Here is a 16564-nt window from a genome sequence, read left to right as displayed (position 1 = left end):
GCTGCGCGGACCCCCCCGTAACTCAGAGAAGGCACGGAGGACTCTGAAACTTCTCCCAGCCCTTAGTCGACATGAGGGTGAGTAGATAATGAGTGAAATTTGAATTTTGGGTGAACTATCCCTTTAACCTGTGCAGGAAACACAGACACACACACACGATGAACAAAGTTAGGAGGATAAATAATGGATGTGGTCATAAGGCCAGAGAGGTGGCTTGTGGGAAAAACAGTTCCAGTTCCAGCAGCAGAGCGTCACAGCTGCCGGGTGAGCGGTCTAAGCGAGCAGTCAGTCAGCTGAGATGTTGAGGAGAGTAGCCGAGGGTAAAGAGGTCTCAGCTGTTTGATTTGCCCTGGCTTGCCCTGATTCTGGGCTGGGCTGCTGAAACAGAGTGAAGAGAAGAGAAGTGAGAGTAAACTAGACACACTAGAGAGTAATGACACATTGATCTACATCAGTACATTGATTTAATGATTTGAATACAACAATCGAGGATTATTAATAGCGTCGACCCAAAATGAAAACATAGAGCAGATGTCATTTCATATCATATTATCATTTGTAAGAGAGTAATAGTGTCTAATTGTAATATTTTTGTATCTGGTATGACACTGGTATCTGGTATTTTATTTCTCATTAGACAGTGAGATTTATTGTGGTGTCATAGTGTCTAACTACTAGTGTTTAATTTGGGATTTGATATGTAACCATAGGCGAATTTCTAATTGCAGCATAACTGAGGTGCATCCACAGAGAAAGGTACAGTATTTTTCCACTGTGCATAGTTTAATTTATTCTTATACAAAACGACAGTGTTACCCAGTAATGCAGGCCTATTCAAATAGCAACCCGGGGGCCAAATGTGACCAGTAGGAACCTCCAAGTGGCCCCAACCAGGGTCCCATAAGAAATACAGAAAAACCTGAACCATGAGCTTTCAGAAATTCCTACAGTACAATGAATACTGTTTTTCTTCTTTATGCACTGTGCAGGGGACCAAAATGTGTACTGTATATGACATGATCAATTATTTCATAAGTGGAGTGAAGTATTGCCACTACCTCAGTTTCTGTTCAATTAAAGTTTTTTTTCATTGATTTTATGCACTTTTTGATGTGCCGGTGACAAATGTGACCAATTTTTAAAGGTAAATAATGATTAAACATTACTTTTTTTTTTCAATAAACATAATTTGTGTTAGTTTGAAACCACAAGCAGCTGAAAATGTCTGGCCCAGATAAATTTCTTGGTTTGAAAATCTGGCCCAGCTGAATTTGTAATTGAATAGCCCTTCAGTAATGAGTCTTCTCCAGGTGTTTGGACACTTTTCCATTTAGCCCCGATGTCATGCACTTTTTTCTGATTTCATAAATAATTCTGATGTAATGTAGGTTGTTTTATAAAGATTAGCCTCCAGGCTCAACTTGACAGCTCATGAAATCGCATGATGTGGCTTTTTCAGTAATCATCATTACACAGTGGTGGGTTTTTGACCCAAAAACTAATGAAGACGCCCCAAATATAGAAAAACTGGCCTTTATTTAGTCTTTTTACATATGGCTTTAGCTTTTCTTTTATTACAAACAGGTTTTACAAAAGGTTCTGAAGACTTCCAATTCAACCACAGGTGGAAAGTGGTGGAGAGAGGCTGATGACACCGCAATGGTACATCTATGATCGGAGGCTCCCACACGGCTCCAGCCACAAAGCAGTCACAGATAGTAAAAACAGCAAGGAGACAGTTGTTGACACACCGCACTACAAATGTCAGACAAGGGACAAACCAGATGGACCGAGTCAATGAAATGTTGAAGTCACACATTGATCATAATGCAAAAAATTACAGAGCAGACATGGTTCCCTTTTCTGCACCTACTAGTGATGCTCATGTCTCATTTATGTCACAAGTGTTTACACCCTACTGAGCAAATCCATTGACGAGAAATAATCCGTTTGATCTCGGCACGCCTCCTCGCGCTGTGCCACCAGGACTCGCAAACGTCAGAGCAAAAAAAAAAAAAAAAAGACTGCAAAGCGAAGGCCAGTTCACCATCATGGCCCAGTGCTGAGTGACCTGATGCATGTCGACCGTTTTTCACTCTCTACACCTTTGAAAACTTCCGGCCGTTAGCCACCCCAACATCAAATCTCTAAACATGATCAGTATTTTTTTTCTACACGTCTAATTAATTACTACAATACAGCTCCTTCAGTTATTTGATTCTGTAGAATTAGAAGAAAGAATCAAAGTATCAAATGCATACTCAAAAATCATTAACACCGCATCACATTAGATTGCACTGCATCTAGGTTCAGTTTTCAACAATCCACCGACTGACACGCGACGTGTATAAAAGTCGTTTTCATTTTCCAGACAGGTTTTTTTTTTTAAGGTTTTAAGTTCATCATGAAGACCTTAGTTCAAAGTTCTTGTCACAAAAGGTGTTGCATAAACAGGATATGAAGTCTTTTGCATACAGAGATCTGCAGAGTGGACTCGATCTCATGTCTCTCTCCTCGCCTTCTTCTTCTTTGCTGCTGGTTTGGGCGCTTGGCTCTCCTCAGGTTTTTCTGTGGAAACACAGGAAGATGAGTTGACGTAACTCTAAGGTGGATATATCACAAGACAGAGTTGTTTTCGAGGCAAATGCAGAGATTGCTTGCTGAAAAACTGTCCCTGAAGGCAACGCGTATCAGCGGTTTTGCATGAATTTGCCTTGAGACGTTCTGTTATTATCTCATAGTGTGGTGAATGTGCAGGTCACAACTTGTCCACCAGAGCGTTTTGGAGTTGTTGGATTGTGTATTTGATGAGTTTGATGAGAGAAACCAAGAAATCCCATTATCCTCCATAGCGTAGCTCTGAGCAGCTCGCGGCTCTGCTCCGCCATTCTAAAAATAGCTTGCACCGACAATTAAAGGTAACAAACCTACTGCTATGACTATAGGGATTATGGCAATGGGCCACTGTGCCAAAATGTTGAACTATCCCTTTAAGTAATGGACTGCCTTTATGAAAAATAAGCTATTGATCCAACAAGTTAACAAGCAACAGCAACACTTCACCTGATTCAACCACCTGATTCAACCTGTAATTTTATCTGCACTTATGGTGGAGTTTTAATAAACACAAGATAATCCCACTATACTACTATAGTCAGAACTGGCTCATGTGCTCACTTTGTTGGACTGGAGCAGGAAGGCTGTTCTGCTTGGCAGTGGGCTCTCCATCAGCGGGCTTCTGTGGCACTTGTGTGACGGGGGGTTTTGAGGATGTGTTGTCCTTCACTGGTCGCTCCACTCTCACCTGAAAGCAGAAGAAGTGAGTAAGTTTGGATTGTTGTAGGAAATAAGAGAAGCATGTTCCTTGATTAAACTGTAATGTTTAATGTGACTGAACAGGAAGAGAGCTGCTCCACTGACCTCGGCAGCAGCTGTTTTGACCGGCTGGATGGCAGCGGCGTTCTCCTGAGCAGCTGGCTGCTTCTTCATCGAGGCTGCAGGAGCTGCCTCCTTCTCCGGCTCCTCGCCCTGCGCAGCAAACAAGCCGAGTTTACATCCGTCTCAAAGATTAACATCCAAGAATGAAACGTGAATTTGATCACAAGCAGTTACCTGGCCGGCTGCTCCTCCCTCCTCTGCAGCCTTCTTCTTCTTTTTCTTCTTCTTTTTAGTCTTAGCTGCTCCATCAGCAGCAGTCTCTCCCTTGTCCTTTTCATCATCATCATTATCCTGAGGAACAAAAAGGCATATAAAAAAATGAAGAAGCAGGAACGAGCAGCAGTGATCAAATCAGATTTACAGAATTTACTCGGAGCCTTCTGGTGGGAATATAATAACATGACACTAGTGGAGCAGAAGGCATGGTGCTACAGGGTTCCCACTCTTTCCTTAAAATCATTTTCAGCTGCTACAGTCTGACAGACATGTTATCACGCCATACACTAATATATTCCAAATCCCATTGATGCTTTGGAGAAGTGTTTTGACAGTTGTACCTTATTTGTACATTTAACCAGTTTGTTTCTATGTTTATTCCTCTCTCTTATTCTCTCTCCAAGAAGTCTGATTTAAAGATGGGCAGTCTATGGCTCTCACTTATATCTATGAAATAATCTCTTACATGCTTAGAAATGATGGCAAATTTATCATAGAACAATGTCGTTTTTGTTTTTAAACCACACCCAGAACAGCTCTCTGCTGCTCCTCTGTCTGTCACTGAGCAGAGAAAACCCTCCAATATTGGAAACACTATCAACTCAAAGTCGCTAGTTTTCTCACTAGGCACTTCTTTGGAAAATAAATCCTTAGTGGGGTCTGAAAAAGTCAGATAGAGCTCTGGTCATAAATAAATTTCCAGGACAACTCAAGCTTTTCCAGGACATTTCTATGACTGGAAAATTGGTCAACCATTTTCCAGGTTTTCCAGGACATGTGGGAACCTACTGTTACACTAATGACTATGAATTACAGTGAAGTGGATTGTAGACATCCTAAACCTCGCCCCTGTTAATAAACTGTGAGTGTGTTCATAAATGTGTAAGGGCTGTGTATTTATAACTATAAGCAGTAGAGCGACATGCATATGAAAAACCAGGGCAGCTGCCCCGAGGCCTGAGCCCTCAGGAGTCGTCAACTAGTGCGTTGCTATTTTAAAACTTCCAGGTAACTCCCATAATGCTTATTTTCGCCCGAAGCGTAGTAGACGTATTTACAGCTGCTCTGATAAGCAGATTAACCTTAGCGGGCTCCGGGAGCGGCTGTTCCTGAGCAGGAGGGGTCTCGGGAGTGGGCTCTTCATAGTTACCCCAGGCTTCAGAGGGGGCGTTCCAGTCAGAGCTGGGGTCAACGGAGCCACCATCTGAAAAATAACCCATCACACAACAGTTAGAGGTGGAAAGGGGAGTCAAAACTGGTTAGATTTAACATTAAAGCGAGGAGTTTTGAGGAAAATAAAATGAGAAAAGGCTCCTTACTGATTCCAGACCATTCATCGTCCACTCTGGGCTGACTGAGCCAGGGCAGCTCGCTCACAGTGCGGGGCTCTGCAACAGACAAAAGAGACGGTGACTCAACGCTCCACGAACATGAGACGCTTTGGGGAACTACTACGCCATCTACTGGTGAGAGCCGTCTCTCACATCATCATTAGTTTACTGTCACACTCACTCACCAGCAGGACCAACTCCCAGTCCGGTAAAAGTCAGGTTTAACTCTGCTGTGGGCACATTCCTGTCGATCACAGTCCATGACTCTGAAACAGACAGGTTTAAAAACAGTGACTCAGCAACTTTCACCAAGGTCAATATCTGTGTCTCAATCCCTACTTCTACCACAGCAGCTGAGGTTAATGGAGATTTACTGAGTTATGAGACACTAGAAAGGTTATAAAATATTACACTAGCATGTGTAGGGTTCAACAACATTATAGTATAGTATAGTATAGTATTTTCTTCTTTCTTTTTCTTTATTACCATCTATGTCTCCTCCCCACAGCGACACAGGCTCCCTGCTGGTCGTCCAGGGGCCCGGCTTCGGGGCAACATTGTGAGCAGGAACCTTGACTTTCATATCGGCCACAGCAGGAGCCACTGCTGCCACTTCTCTGTTGTTAACTAAAAACCAAGAGAGAGAAACACTTGACATCGAGCCACAGTAAACACAATTCAGGCTGGCCACACATATGATAAGGTTTAATTATGTAGTACTTATCAAGAATCAGAGATTACAAAATATTTCACAGGGATGAAACTAAACAAACAGAACAGAAAATCTACTCAAAATAAGTTAAAAATGAAAATAAAAATATGTGTGAGGGGCATCAACATCAATTTTCTCATTTTTTGTTAGTAGCCTGAGTGCTGCATTTGATTTATGTCTATGTCAGCCACACACTTCCATCACAAAGATGAAATGTCAGTACCAAAGGCCGAAGCATTTTGCGCTGATAATTACCTTGAGATACGACAGCCTCCACCTTCTCTGCCTTCACTTTAGTGGATTCCCCTGAGAACAAAGGAGAAGAAGGTCAAAATATGCCAGGAACACCTCCCACGGGAGAAAAGGCAGCACATACACACACACTCTTGAGCTCCAACACTTCAAGGAAAAACTCAAGAGACGAAATCTAATTCCCCTAATGCTTGTTTTTATAGTCTGTCCTGTCAACAAGAGACTACATAAATACAACAACAGCCTATACACAGAGCTCTGTCTAGATGCCAAATTAGACTGTTCATCCAAGATGCTCCACAGATTGTGTACCTTGTGTGCAAGTCAACAAGTAAAACAATCACAATTTAAATTAAAATATACACAATTAAAGCCACTACCTTTTTTCTTCTTCTGGTTTGCAGGTGCAGGAGCTGCAGAAGCTTTGGGCTGCTCTGGGGCATTGTTCACAGGCGTGTCGCCTCCACCAGGACTGGCTGAGCCATCGCTGGAACTTTTATCCTTCTTGCGTTGTTCGCGGCGCTCCTTGTTGCTGACCTTGGTCTCCCATGTGCCTGAAAATTAACATAGTGAGGAATTAGTTTCACAACACTGCCAAGGTTCAGTGTAGGATTAGTGAGGAGATATGGTATGGATCAGAAGGGATGAAGGAGGAGATGTAAAGACTTTTCCAACACACACACAGCAAATGAGAACAAGAGCTTCAGTGTGCTCCTAATCTACCAGCCTGAGACTGGTGGAATAAATCAAGTTTAAACCAAATTTTTTAAGTCAATATAAAATCAGTACAGAACTTCTTTGTTTGTTATGTACTGCAATGGCCTCGTTACTGAAAGTGGTGAGATAAAAAATGATCATAAAACTGTCAAAACACTGGGAGTATATTAAGCAGGGACTTAATTAAGATGTGATTTGTAATGTTTCACCTTCTTCTGGTTCTTTGCCATCTGTGGTCACCGTCTTGGTCTCCTTTGCAGCCTGTTTGGCCTTCTTCTTAGACTTCTTTACCTGGAAGAGGATACATATTGGGCATTAGGTGCTACTGTAACTCAAATATCTTCACCTCCAAGAAGAGCAACTGGGCAAACGACCCCAGGGGCTCACGGAAACAACCATAGACCATCAATCAAATAGCACGCTCGGCTCAAGCCACGTCTATTTATAAGTGAAACTACAACCCTAAGACCCTCTAAATCGGTTACATGCCGGATTTGGGGAGCACCGTTTCAATTTCTAGGTGTCTGTGGCAACATATTCTGATTGCAGCATCTCTGAGGAGCACAGATTATGGGTTATTTTATGGTGTCCAGATGAAAGACTGCACCATGTACTGTTCTGAGTCAGGGGGATGGGGTGGGGGGCAGCCATCGTCCAGGACTTTGCTGCATCTGCAATTTCAAACTGTAACCCAACACTAGCAGCTGGTCCGGCAGCATCATTGTAGAGTGACAGTGAGAAAACGTGGCGTTTCCTCAAGTGCGATTTTATTGATTTAGGATGCCATAAAAAAAACACCAATTTAATTCATACAATAGCATTTAGGGTCCATTTAAAACAACGATCTGGGGAACATGCTTGGCACATAAAGATGTTAAGTCACATTACCATTATTATTATTATAGTGTGTATGTGTTACCATTGAGCTTTTAGTAGAGCAAATTACCTCTGCAACCTTCTCAGCCTTGATTTCTGATGGCAGCGGCTGGTGATGTGGCACTATCTCCTCCGACACTATGGCTTCCTCCTGTGGTTCAGCCACAGCTCTCCCATTAGGCTGGGCTTTCTGTCAAGAACACGTGAAGATAACAGAAAAATAAGATAAAGAAAAATGTGTAGGGCTGTTATAATAATGAAAATACCCCGATAAATGACCAGTTATGTTACAGCCAATACATTTAACACCACCAAAAGGCTTGCAGCATGGCTTCAGATGTCAATGAGAGGCTAGCATGACAGCTAGCCTAGCCCCCAGTGCTAACCGGGGTGTAGTAGATAGACACATTTCGTTTCTTTCTTTTTTTTTATGTAGCCTACCTTTTCTGCTTTCTTCTTCTTTTTCTTCGGTTCCTCGGTTTTGACAGCTTTACTGGCAGCGGCTCGCTTTGTTTCAATGCCGTCGTCGCCGTCGACATCGACGGGGCTCTGGGCGGCGGCGGCGGCGCCGGTGGGTCGTCTCTTTCCACAGAAAGTCCGGCAGACCGAGGCCCACAGGACCAGGACCAGCAGCACCAGCCCCGTACCCGCCGCTAAGAGGATCACCCATGGCGGAATAAGCTCGGGCTTCAGCCCCAAATCCACGCCGAGCTCGGAGCGCAGCAGCTGCAGGCCTTGGGACAACACTTCATTCAGACGGTGTGTGAGCAGCTTGACCTGCTGAGAGGCCGCGTCCTGCCACTGCTCCATTTGCACTTGCATTGATTTCTCCCTTCTTCTTCTTCTTCTTTTTTTTTTTTTTTTTAAACAACACACAGATTAGTCACGCTTTTTTTTGCTTGCTATTAGCCGCGCTAGCATGCAGCAGTGCTAGCTTGCTAGCTAAAAATAACGGAACGACTTCGACATGATGGAAATCGCTATTATATTCACCCGCTCCTCCTCCTCCACCATCAGCGGCAGCATCGGCCTTATTATCCCCGGAAAGGCCGCGTTAATTCATAAGCTAAAGTAAGCTAAACTAGCCAGCCAGCGAGCGAGCTAGCTAGCTGAAATCATCGTAAGATAATATGATGCCACCGTTAGCTGACCACCACCACTACAATGCATCTACTGTGACCGCGAGTTAAAGCAGGTTCACCTCATATGGCTCCGTCTGACTGGAGGAGAAGCGCTGCTGCCTTCACGGGCAGTTGTAAATCTCAGATTACAACTCTACATCGCTGTCCGTAAAAGAAAAAAAAATCAAGGATTAAGATCCAAAACAATTTAAACCCAGTTAAATGTATGGCTTTCATACATTCAACACATTTACAAAGGGCTTTTTCTTTTTCTTTGTCTGCTTTAAAGTTTTGCTCCACATTTCTCTCCCCTTGGAATTAGTTGTTATTATTAACCTGCCATTAGTACCATATGTTATAGATTATTTTTGATTACTCTCAATAACCATCAATCATTTATGATGAAATGTCAACTTAATTACCCGAATTTTAGTTTACAATTTTTATTTTTTTTTTAAATCAGTTTTTCACAAGTCGTTTTGAAAGCAACAAAGACGCATCGTGACAGATCCAATTAGGTGGGCGGGGCAACGATTCCTCCTTCTCTGATTGGTCAAAATCCACGGTTCAAAAAATGTTTCAATCGCAAATTGCTTTGTCACAGTTTGACACCTGCTCCACTTTCAGGTTAATTTGTTTAACTTGAAGATTTCCTCTCAACATTTTATGTAGTAAACACACCTCCTTGCTCTACAAATCAACCTCAAACTAGCAACTACTATTTAATGGGAGACACTCAGTAGGCTACAAGGACCAGGGTGATTTTATCATTTATAAACCTCAAGTTCAAGGAATTTACATAAACTGGCAAGTAATCTACATTTTATGGGTCTACACAACTTTTGGTATGAGGGGGTACAGATTTACAAGAAGCAGTACAGATTTACAAGATATGAGATGTGATTTTATTCAAAGCATAAATAAACACATGCCTTCCAGGATTTTCATTACACCACTCAAATCTTTTTAGACCTTTGTCAGTGCTTTATCTGAATCTGCTTGTAAACACAAATGTTCACTGCCATCCTGCTATCCTTCTTCTCAGGAGGAGGGTCTGACGAGCGAGACTAGTCTTTATCAGGCATTGATTAAACTAAGGTCAATCAATCTGTCTACTTCAAAGACACATGAACAACACAAACCACACACACAGCTCAATAAACTGACAAAGAAATGCCGTGCATTTCATGCATATGCGCCCATAATGGGAGAATAGTGCAATCAACTGGTAAACAGTAGAAATTCCTACAGATTTGACTATTTTTTCCCCCAAATTGAAGCCCTGACATGCATGATTATTTATTTATTTTTCAAAAATAACAGAACAGTGACATCAAGTAATCAAACTGGAATTTTAACAGTTAAAATCCACAAAATTAGCTATTGAATGTTTTTGGCAAGGCAGAGATTTATGCAAAAAAGAAGAAGAAGAAGAATTAATCTGTTTTCTTTTTATTTTGCAAGTGAAACTTTACTGCCCGAAAGGTGGAGTCTGTGGGATTTTCTTAAAAAACAAAATATAAACTTGACTAAACTAAAATAAATCCTGCTTAATCGTCACCTATTGGGGCTTCAACTCATGTGCTGTGGTGACTGTGTCCATGACAGCGGGTGCTTGCCACCCGGCCCACACCCACGGCGGCCCCACCCAGGCTCGGCCTAGGGCCCCGTGGCCCTCTTACTCGTCGAGGCCTTCAAGGCTCCCGTTGCCAGCAACGGCCACCAGGTGTGGGCCCAACGCTCCAGCGCCTCACTCCGACTGTATTTCCTTTCTGTCACCGGTAAATGAGCATTTTTATTTAGGCTACCAAAGGAAAACTGATGGCCACAAGATGATGGTAACAAAAAGGGAGAATTTCCACATGAACTTTCTCAGTTAAAGCAACTAGGTACAAAGAACTTTTAACTGGATATGCAAAAGTCTCTCGATTTTTGCCGATGTTTCTGTATGACCGAGGCCTACCACAGCAAATGAGGCCATCAGTGGGAAGATACGTTTTTTTTAAAATAGTGTAGCCTAACTCTTTGGGAGGCAGTGGTTGGGTTGGTCCACCGAACGAAAAGATTTACGGCACTTAAACCACCCATAGTTGTTTTGAAGGTAGCTACCATGTCGAAAGTTGACGCTCGATCGTTGTAGTGTTTACATTCATGTTCACATTGACAGGACAGAAACATGGAAGTGTCAGAGGACTCTTTGTAACCTAGCAACAGCAGCATTCTGTCAAGTCAAGGGCGTCGTCAGGGCAACCTCTGCTGATGTCACCTAGAACACAGTCTTCTGACGTCACAGGGTTGTTCCTGTGACATCATACTCACATTTTTCCTTTGATCTAGCCTATCACAATGTATTATTATATGTACTGTAGGCTGTTTACACCAGTTGGACTCATTCTGCCATAAGTAGCCTTCAAGACAAGCCCTTATATTTCCCAGATCGCTGAACAGTTTACTGAACACCAGACCAGAAAGTTGACGCCCATCAAATTCTGGACGATTGAAGAGCCAACGTGAAGGATCAAAATAAAGTTTTTGTAAAAGTTATAAAATGGCAGCAATGTTTTCCAGAGGCCAGAGCCAAGGTGATGCACCCAGATTTTTTCAGTCAACAACTGCAGCTGCCGCCATGGACCAGCATGTTCACTTTTCACCAGCAGGACCCCCATTCCCTGTTGTCAACGCTTGGAGGGGGGACTACATGCTAGACATGGAGTCTAGGAGCACATTTTGTAGATGCAGTGGATTAACTCTCTCCCGTGGTGCGGCACGCACTCGTGCCAGAGAAGTGCAACAAGATTTGGTCCTGGAGGACATTGAAGATGTTGATCTTTTTGCCACCGAATGTGAAGAAGTTAACGACAAAGACAACGCTGATGACACCAGAGACACAAACAAGTGTCAAGATGTAGCTACTTCCACAAACACGGAGTCAACAAGTGCATTTTCTAGTTGCCATGGATTCACTTCTTTCCACGGTGGTGCAGCACACACTAATGTCAGGCAAATGCCACAAGGTCTGGTCCTGGACGACAATCAAGATGTTGATTATGTTGCCATCGACTGTGAAGACATCAAGGACAAAGAAGACACAGAGGACCCAAGAGACCTACTGGTAACGACTGTCATTGTGGCACTGTTCAAAGAGAACGGTGTTGCTGACTTCTGGCCCAGTAGGCACGTGGTCATCAACGCCGAACGGCTGGTTAAACGAACGCTAGAGGGGCTCGATGTGAGACAAGACTACAACCCAGACATCAAGGACCTCAAGATCATCTGCGAGGCTTTCATCAAGGACCTGGAAGAGACATACGGTGGCAAACGCAAGCTCAGGTCTGCCCTCCTGTCAGGACAGCCTGAGGTGGAAGCGGGCATCGTCCAACATTTGCAGGCCATCATCACAGAGCACTCTGCTGGGTCTTCTGCAGAGAGCGAGGTGGAGGAACCCAGATGGAGAGGGTTCATGCGCAGATTCTTACCCCGCTTTGTATTCAGCACCATCTTGCTCATCTTTATGATCCTGAGCATCGTCTTCTTGGGGTAAACGCCCACACACAGGTGTTCAGTGTGGGCTCTGGCCTCCTCAACAACACGGCCAGAGCCCACCCTGAACCTCCCTGTGGTGAGGGGGTTTTCTCCGGGCGCTCTGGTTTCCTCCTACACTTAAATAGAATACAAGAAAAAAAAAAAAAAATGCGTAGTTGCATATTATCATCCTGATCATCTGGTGATCATCTTCTTGGAGTAAACTTATTGGCATGGGTTTTCTCTGGGCGAGGAAAGAATAGGCTACAAAAAAACCACCACCAACAACAAAAAAAACAAACAATAAAATTGCACAATAAAATAAATATATGTGTATGCGTGTGTGTGTGATAATGGAATACAATAGTATTACTATTACTAATATTAATAATAATTTTGTTTATAAGTGTAATTTTATTTCTTCTTATTAAATCTGTGATGTAAAACTAGACAGCTGATTGTCACGACAACACGACAGGGATGTACTATTATACTATAACAATAAGCAGTGAAAAATTCAACACTTCATTAATCCGATTACTCTAATTGCGAAATTTCACATCCATAAAGCCAAATTCTCTAAAGGTCGACCTTTCTTTCCTGTGTTTGAAACTGAATTTAAGAACTAACTTGAATGTATAAAAATGATTGACAATAAGAAATGCCTGCATACTGTAAACATAATTCAATAACTATTTAGAGGAATGTAATATGCCTTGCCTGTTTTTCTCTTTCCTTTTATTATATAACTTTATACCTGTACTGACACTTACTTTTCTTTATGTCTCATATGTATACATTTATTTTCTTAATGTCAGATGCCAGACTTTGTTCTGTCACTGTACTGCATTTCTTAGTGTAAAATCATGTCAGTCATCTAGATTTCTACATAATACTGCGTGTACATGCACGTAAAATATCTGCTTCAGTTTACAAAAGCACTGTCACATCGTCTTTTCATAACCATATATTGATATAAGGCATTGATGTGCTATATTTAAGGTAACATTTTATTGTTAAAAGAGTAAATATCAGACATTTCTACACTTTTAAACACACCTGGTATGTCCACACTCTTGACAATTTCGCTCCACTTTTGTTGCCTTTTCATTCAGTCGTCAAAGAAAGTAAAGTCATGCCAGTTCACCAGAAGAAGGTATAATGATGAGATATGTTTTCTCTTCCTCCCAAGCAGCACTCTGATTACATCGTTTGGGTCGTCCAGCTCCATGTCCACCACGGGTGAAACCATGACGCTTTGTCGTTACTGCAATACTGTCTACTTCACTCAATGACCACTTGACAGCACAGCTTTCTATGTGTTGTGTCATGTTAGATTAAGCATAATGTAAGCTGCCATAATGGGAAAAGTTGGAAAGATGGAGCTAAATGCTGTATTCCAGAAAGTGGAGATGAGATGTTGGATGTGTTGTGGCTGATTGTAATACAGTGGCACTTACAAAAAAAAAAAGAAAAGAAAAAAGACTGGACAATATATTTGCATCCAAGTTTATTTTGAAATTCCCTACTCCCCCTGTACAAGAAAAAAAGGACTTTCCACAAAGGCAGCAGTGAACTGTCAGTGATAGTACTTTTCTAGGGAAGGAAAAAACTTATAATCACAGTGTGTCTTCTTTTCTTCTTTTAAATACTTCTACTGCTGTCGTCTTTGGCTGGGTTTCGGCAGACAGCTTTCTGTCAAACCAAATTCCTGGGAAGCGAAGGTTGAAGCCAATAGAGCAGAGCTGTGGGCTTTATATTTTACAGTGCCAATGCAGGAATGTTCTGGACTGTATACCTCTTCATTAACACAAACGAAAGAAAGCAATAAAAATTGAAATAAAAATAACAAGCTGTTTGTGTTCACAACACAAACAAATATTACCGCCTGGGGAGATAGCGACAGTATGTCGAATTTCATTAAATTGTATAGACAAAAAATAACTCTACAAAAATGGAGCTAGGTAAATATTACACAACAGTAAACATGTTTTTTTTCCTTTTTTAAACTCTTCTGTTGAACCTCTACACAAAACCAAAATTCTTGGTCTTAATGGCTAGCAGGAGTTTTTGTTTGAGTATCTGTTTTGAAGAATAGAGTGGCACGTAGAGACGTGAAATGCAAGTATTGGCCGTGGGGAGGTGCTGGTCGTCTGGTGGCCGGATGGTGATGGAGGGCATCGGCTGGAAGCCTTCCTCGCTGGCTGGAAGAGACGGGCTGGACGTCCAGAAGTACACCTGTGGAGGAGGAGAATCAATACTCACATTTAGTTACCATCATATTTGATCCAAAAAAAAAACTTTTGGATGAGGCTGGGACTCCATATAAAGAAACACTAATTAATGTCTATCCCTGTTGTGATACTGAGAGCAAAAGATGCTACTGGTATGCGAAAGAACGAGAGAAAGAGATGAGAATGAGGAATGAAACAGAGAGCTGAAACTTCATTTACAAAAGGGCAAACAGCTCCTTTATAGCTCTCAGTTTTAACACCTTGAAAGTAAAGCCGCAACAGCTGCAGCCACTGCACACTGCAATGGTGGTGTTGGTGTTTGATGGTTGTGAACCATTAGTGGTCCCTCAAAGCCACCAAAGGAAACAAAAGTAGTCTGAACAGTTCGACAAAACAACCGTGACCTGTGATGACATCTAGCATCTTCTGAGCGCTCTACTTTTGCAAACAGAGATAGAAACAAATAGACTCTCGCTTGGAATAAGTGAATTCAGTAAAGTGTGTCCAAGCAAATTTCCGTTGGTAGAATTTCATGACATGTTTAACATTTAACAATGCATAATATTTCATTGAAAACAATTACATATGGCAGAAACTTTTAATTTAATTTATACAAACTGTCACAACATTTCCATTTATCGTACTGATGGAAATTTGCATGGACACACTTGATGATGTACAGAATGTAAAGACCTAAAGCCATCTTCAAAATTTACAATGACAAAGCTGAAGAAATTCTGTTATATATAATAAAAACAAAAACCATACGTACCAGATCTTGCCTTTCAGTCATGCTCATTTTCTCCACTATGGACCAAAACCAGCGTTTAAACTGCAGGAGCTTGTCTGCATTTTCCCCTGTTGGATGGAGAACGAGTCTCGTCTCAGTTCAATCGCATCAAAAACATAAATCTTTCATTACTTTGTAAACACAGGAAATGGGATGGATTCGAGATTAAGAGCCGACATGGATCCTGACAGAGCGGACATACCAGATTCGTCATTGAAGGAGGTGAAGCTGATGAGCATCTGGACGTTGACTTCTCCGCAGCCGTTGACCAGCAGCCTGAAGTCCTCGGCCGTCAGGTCCTCCAGGGCGTTTTTAGGAAGAACATCCAGCAGACCTTTCCTCATGGCCTGATAGAGACGACCCAGAGTCACAGTAAGACGAGTTTTTCTCACCGACAAAACATTTGTGTAAAAGTTAAGTGAAGTTTGGTTGTTGTACTCACGTGGAGCGGCTGCTCGGCCACCACCAGCATTCTGTGCTCTGCGTACTTCCTCACGTACTCGTACACGTTGAGGGGAGTCACTGGCATGTTGACGCCACCAGACAGAAGCTCCACCTGAACCGGAGGAATGAGGCGTCAATCAATCACTTTGTTTATCACAACCATGTATTCAGACGTCATATTTATCACTAATTATCTCAGTGTGGTGCTGAGACTATTAGGCTTCTTTCAAACCTCAAGAGGCTCATTTATGCAAATAATATAAATGACTGAAATAGAAAACCAAGCCAATCAAAAAGGGTGATTTCCCTTTATATTCACTGCATTATGGGATATATTTGTAGTGACAATTTAACATAAATGTTATAGAAATAATTAGAATATTATTTTCCCCATAAAAGCTGTTGGCTTTTACCATTTAGCTTTGAGTGGATCATCTAGTAGTTTAACTTTTCAAGTCTACTTTGTTTTTAATGCTACCCTCCAACATAGACCAAGCATGAAATTTTTGACATGTCCTGCTGAAACAATGACAGTCTTGTCCCATTACCTGTCCAGCCCCTTCCTCTTTACAGAGGTCAATGGCAAAGGCCAAGTCCATGGCAGCAAACACTGCATCTGCTTCACCAGCTTGCGAATGGCGGATCAGCTGCCGCAGACTTTCATACATGACTGGGTCGAAGAACGCAAAGTCATGCCAGTTCACCTGCAGCGACAAACAGAAGTGGGTTTAGCTACTTCGGTCTTGAGGAGAGCCGACATCATGGAGCAGGGTGTAAAGATCTGGTGTGAAATATGTTTTCTCTCTTACCTTCCTCCCAAGCAGCACTTTGATTACGTGTCTGTTCAACGTGATGGGACAGAGTTCATTCTGCAGCAGACACAACCCCAGTATTCTGGACAGAGAAGAAAA

The 16564-nt window shown here is 42.2% G+C and overlaps 3 protein-coding genes across 27 annotated transcripts in view; 1 reads left to right on the top strand and 2 right to left on the bottom strand.

The window, feature by feature from the left end:
* Positions 1-16564, top strand: part of atp6v1c1a (ATPase H+ transporting V1 subunit C1a) — a 423473-nt gene that overhangs the window by 339599 nt on the left and 67310 nt on the right. The gene's annotated exons all lie outside the window — the stretch shown is intronic.
* Positions 1523-8719, bottom strand: LOC146972528 (protein LYRIC-like). Of its 2 annotated transcripts, XM_085802907.1 has the most exons (14): positions 8412-8452; positions 7984-8370; positions 7613-7732; positions 6876-6957; positions 6330-6503; positions 5953-6003; positions 5472-5612; positions 5171-5251; positions 4974-5042; positions 4737-4858; positions 3613-3729; positions 3421-3528; positions 3178-3304; positions 1523-2568 (listed from the first exon to the last, which is right to left on the bottom strand). In XM_085802907.1, the coding sequence occupies exons 2-14, from the start codon at positions 8362-8364 to the stop codon at positions 2501-2503; spliced, it is 1641 nt and encodes a 546-aa protein (XP_085659033.1). In that variant the 5' UTR covers positions 8365-8370; positions 8412-8452; the 3' UTR covers positions 1523-2500. The 2 variants fall into 2 exon arrangements, with proteins under 2 accessions (XP_085659033.1, XP_085659032.1); XM_085802906.1 differs by having other exon boundaries at positions 7984-8719.
* The window catches only part of ubr5 (ubiquitin protein ligase E3 component n-recognin 5), a 37839-nt gene continuing 34957 nt past the window's right edge, over positions 13683-16564 (bottom strand). For all 24 annotated transcript variants that reach the window (XM_085802889.1, XM_085802879.1, XM_085802880.1 and 21 more), the window contains 6 exons: positions 16463-16547; positions 16202-16357; positions 15652-15765; positions 15412-15556; positions 15192-15277; positions 13683-14423 (listed from right to left, as the gene is read on the bottom strand). In XM_085802889.1, coding sequence (XP_085659015.1) covers positions 14211-14423; positions 15192-15277; positions 15412-15556; positions 15652-15765; positions 16202-16357; positions 16463-16547 — 799 coding nt within the window. In that variant the 3' untranslated portion in view covers positions 13683-14210. The remainder of the gene's footprint in view (positions 14424-15191; positions 15278-15411; positions 15557-15651; positions 15766-16201; positions 16358-16462; positions 16548-16564) is intronic.

The sequence above is a fragment of the Trachurus japonicus genome, chromosome 16, assembly GCF_045865225.1.
Source record: "Trachurus japonicus isolate A0001 chromosome 16, Traja_1.0".
Classification (NCBI taxonomy): domain Eukaryota; kingdom Metazoa; phylum Chordata; class Actinopteri; order Carangiformes; family Carangidae; genus Trachurus; species Trachurus japonicus.
This window is presented reverse-complemented; position numbering and strand designations above follow the sequence as displayed.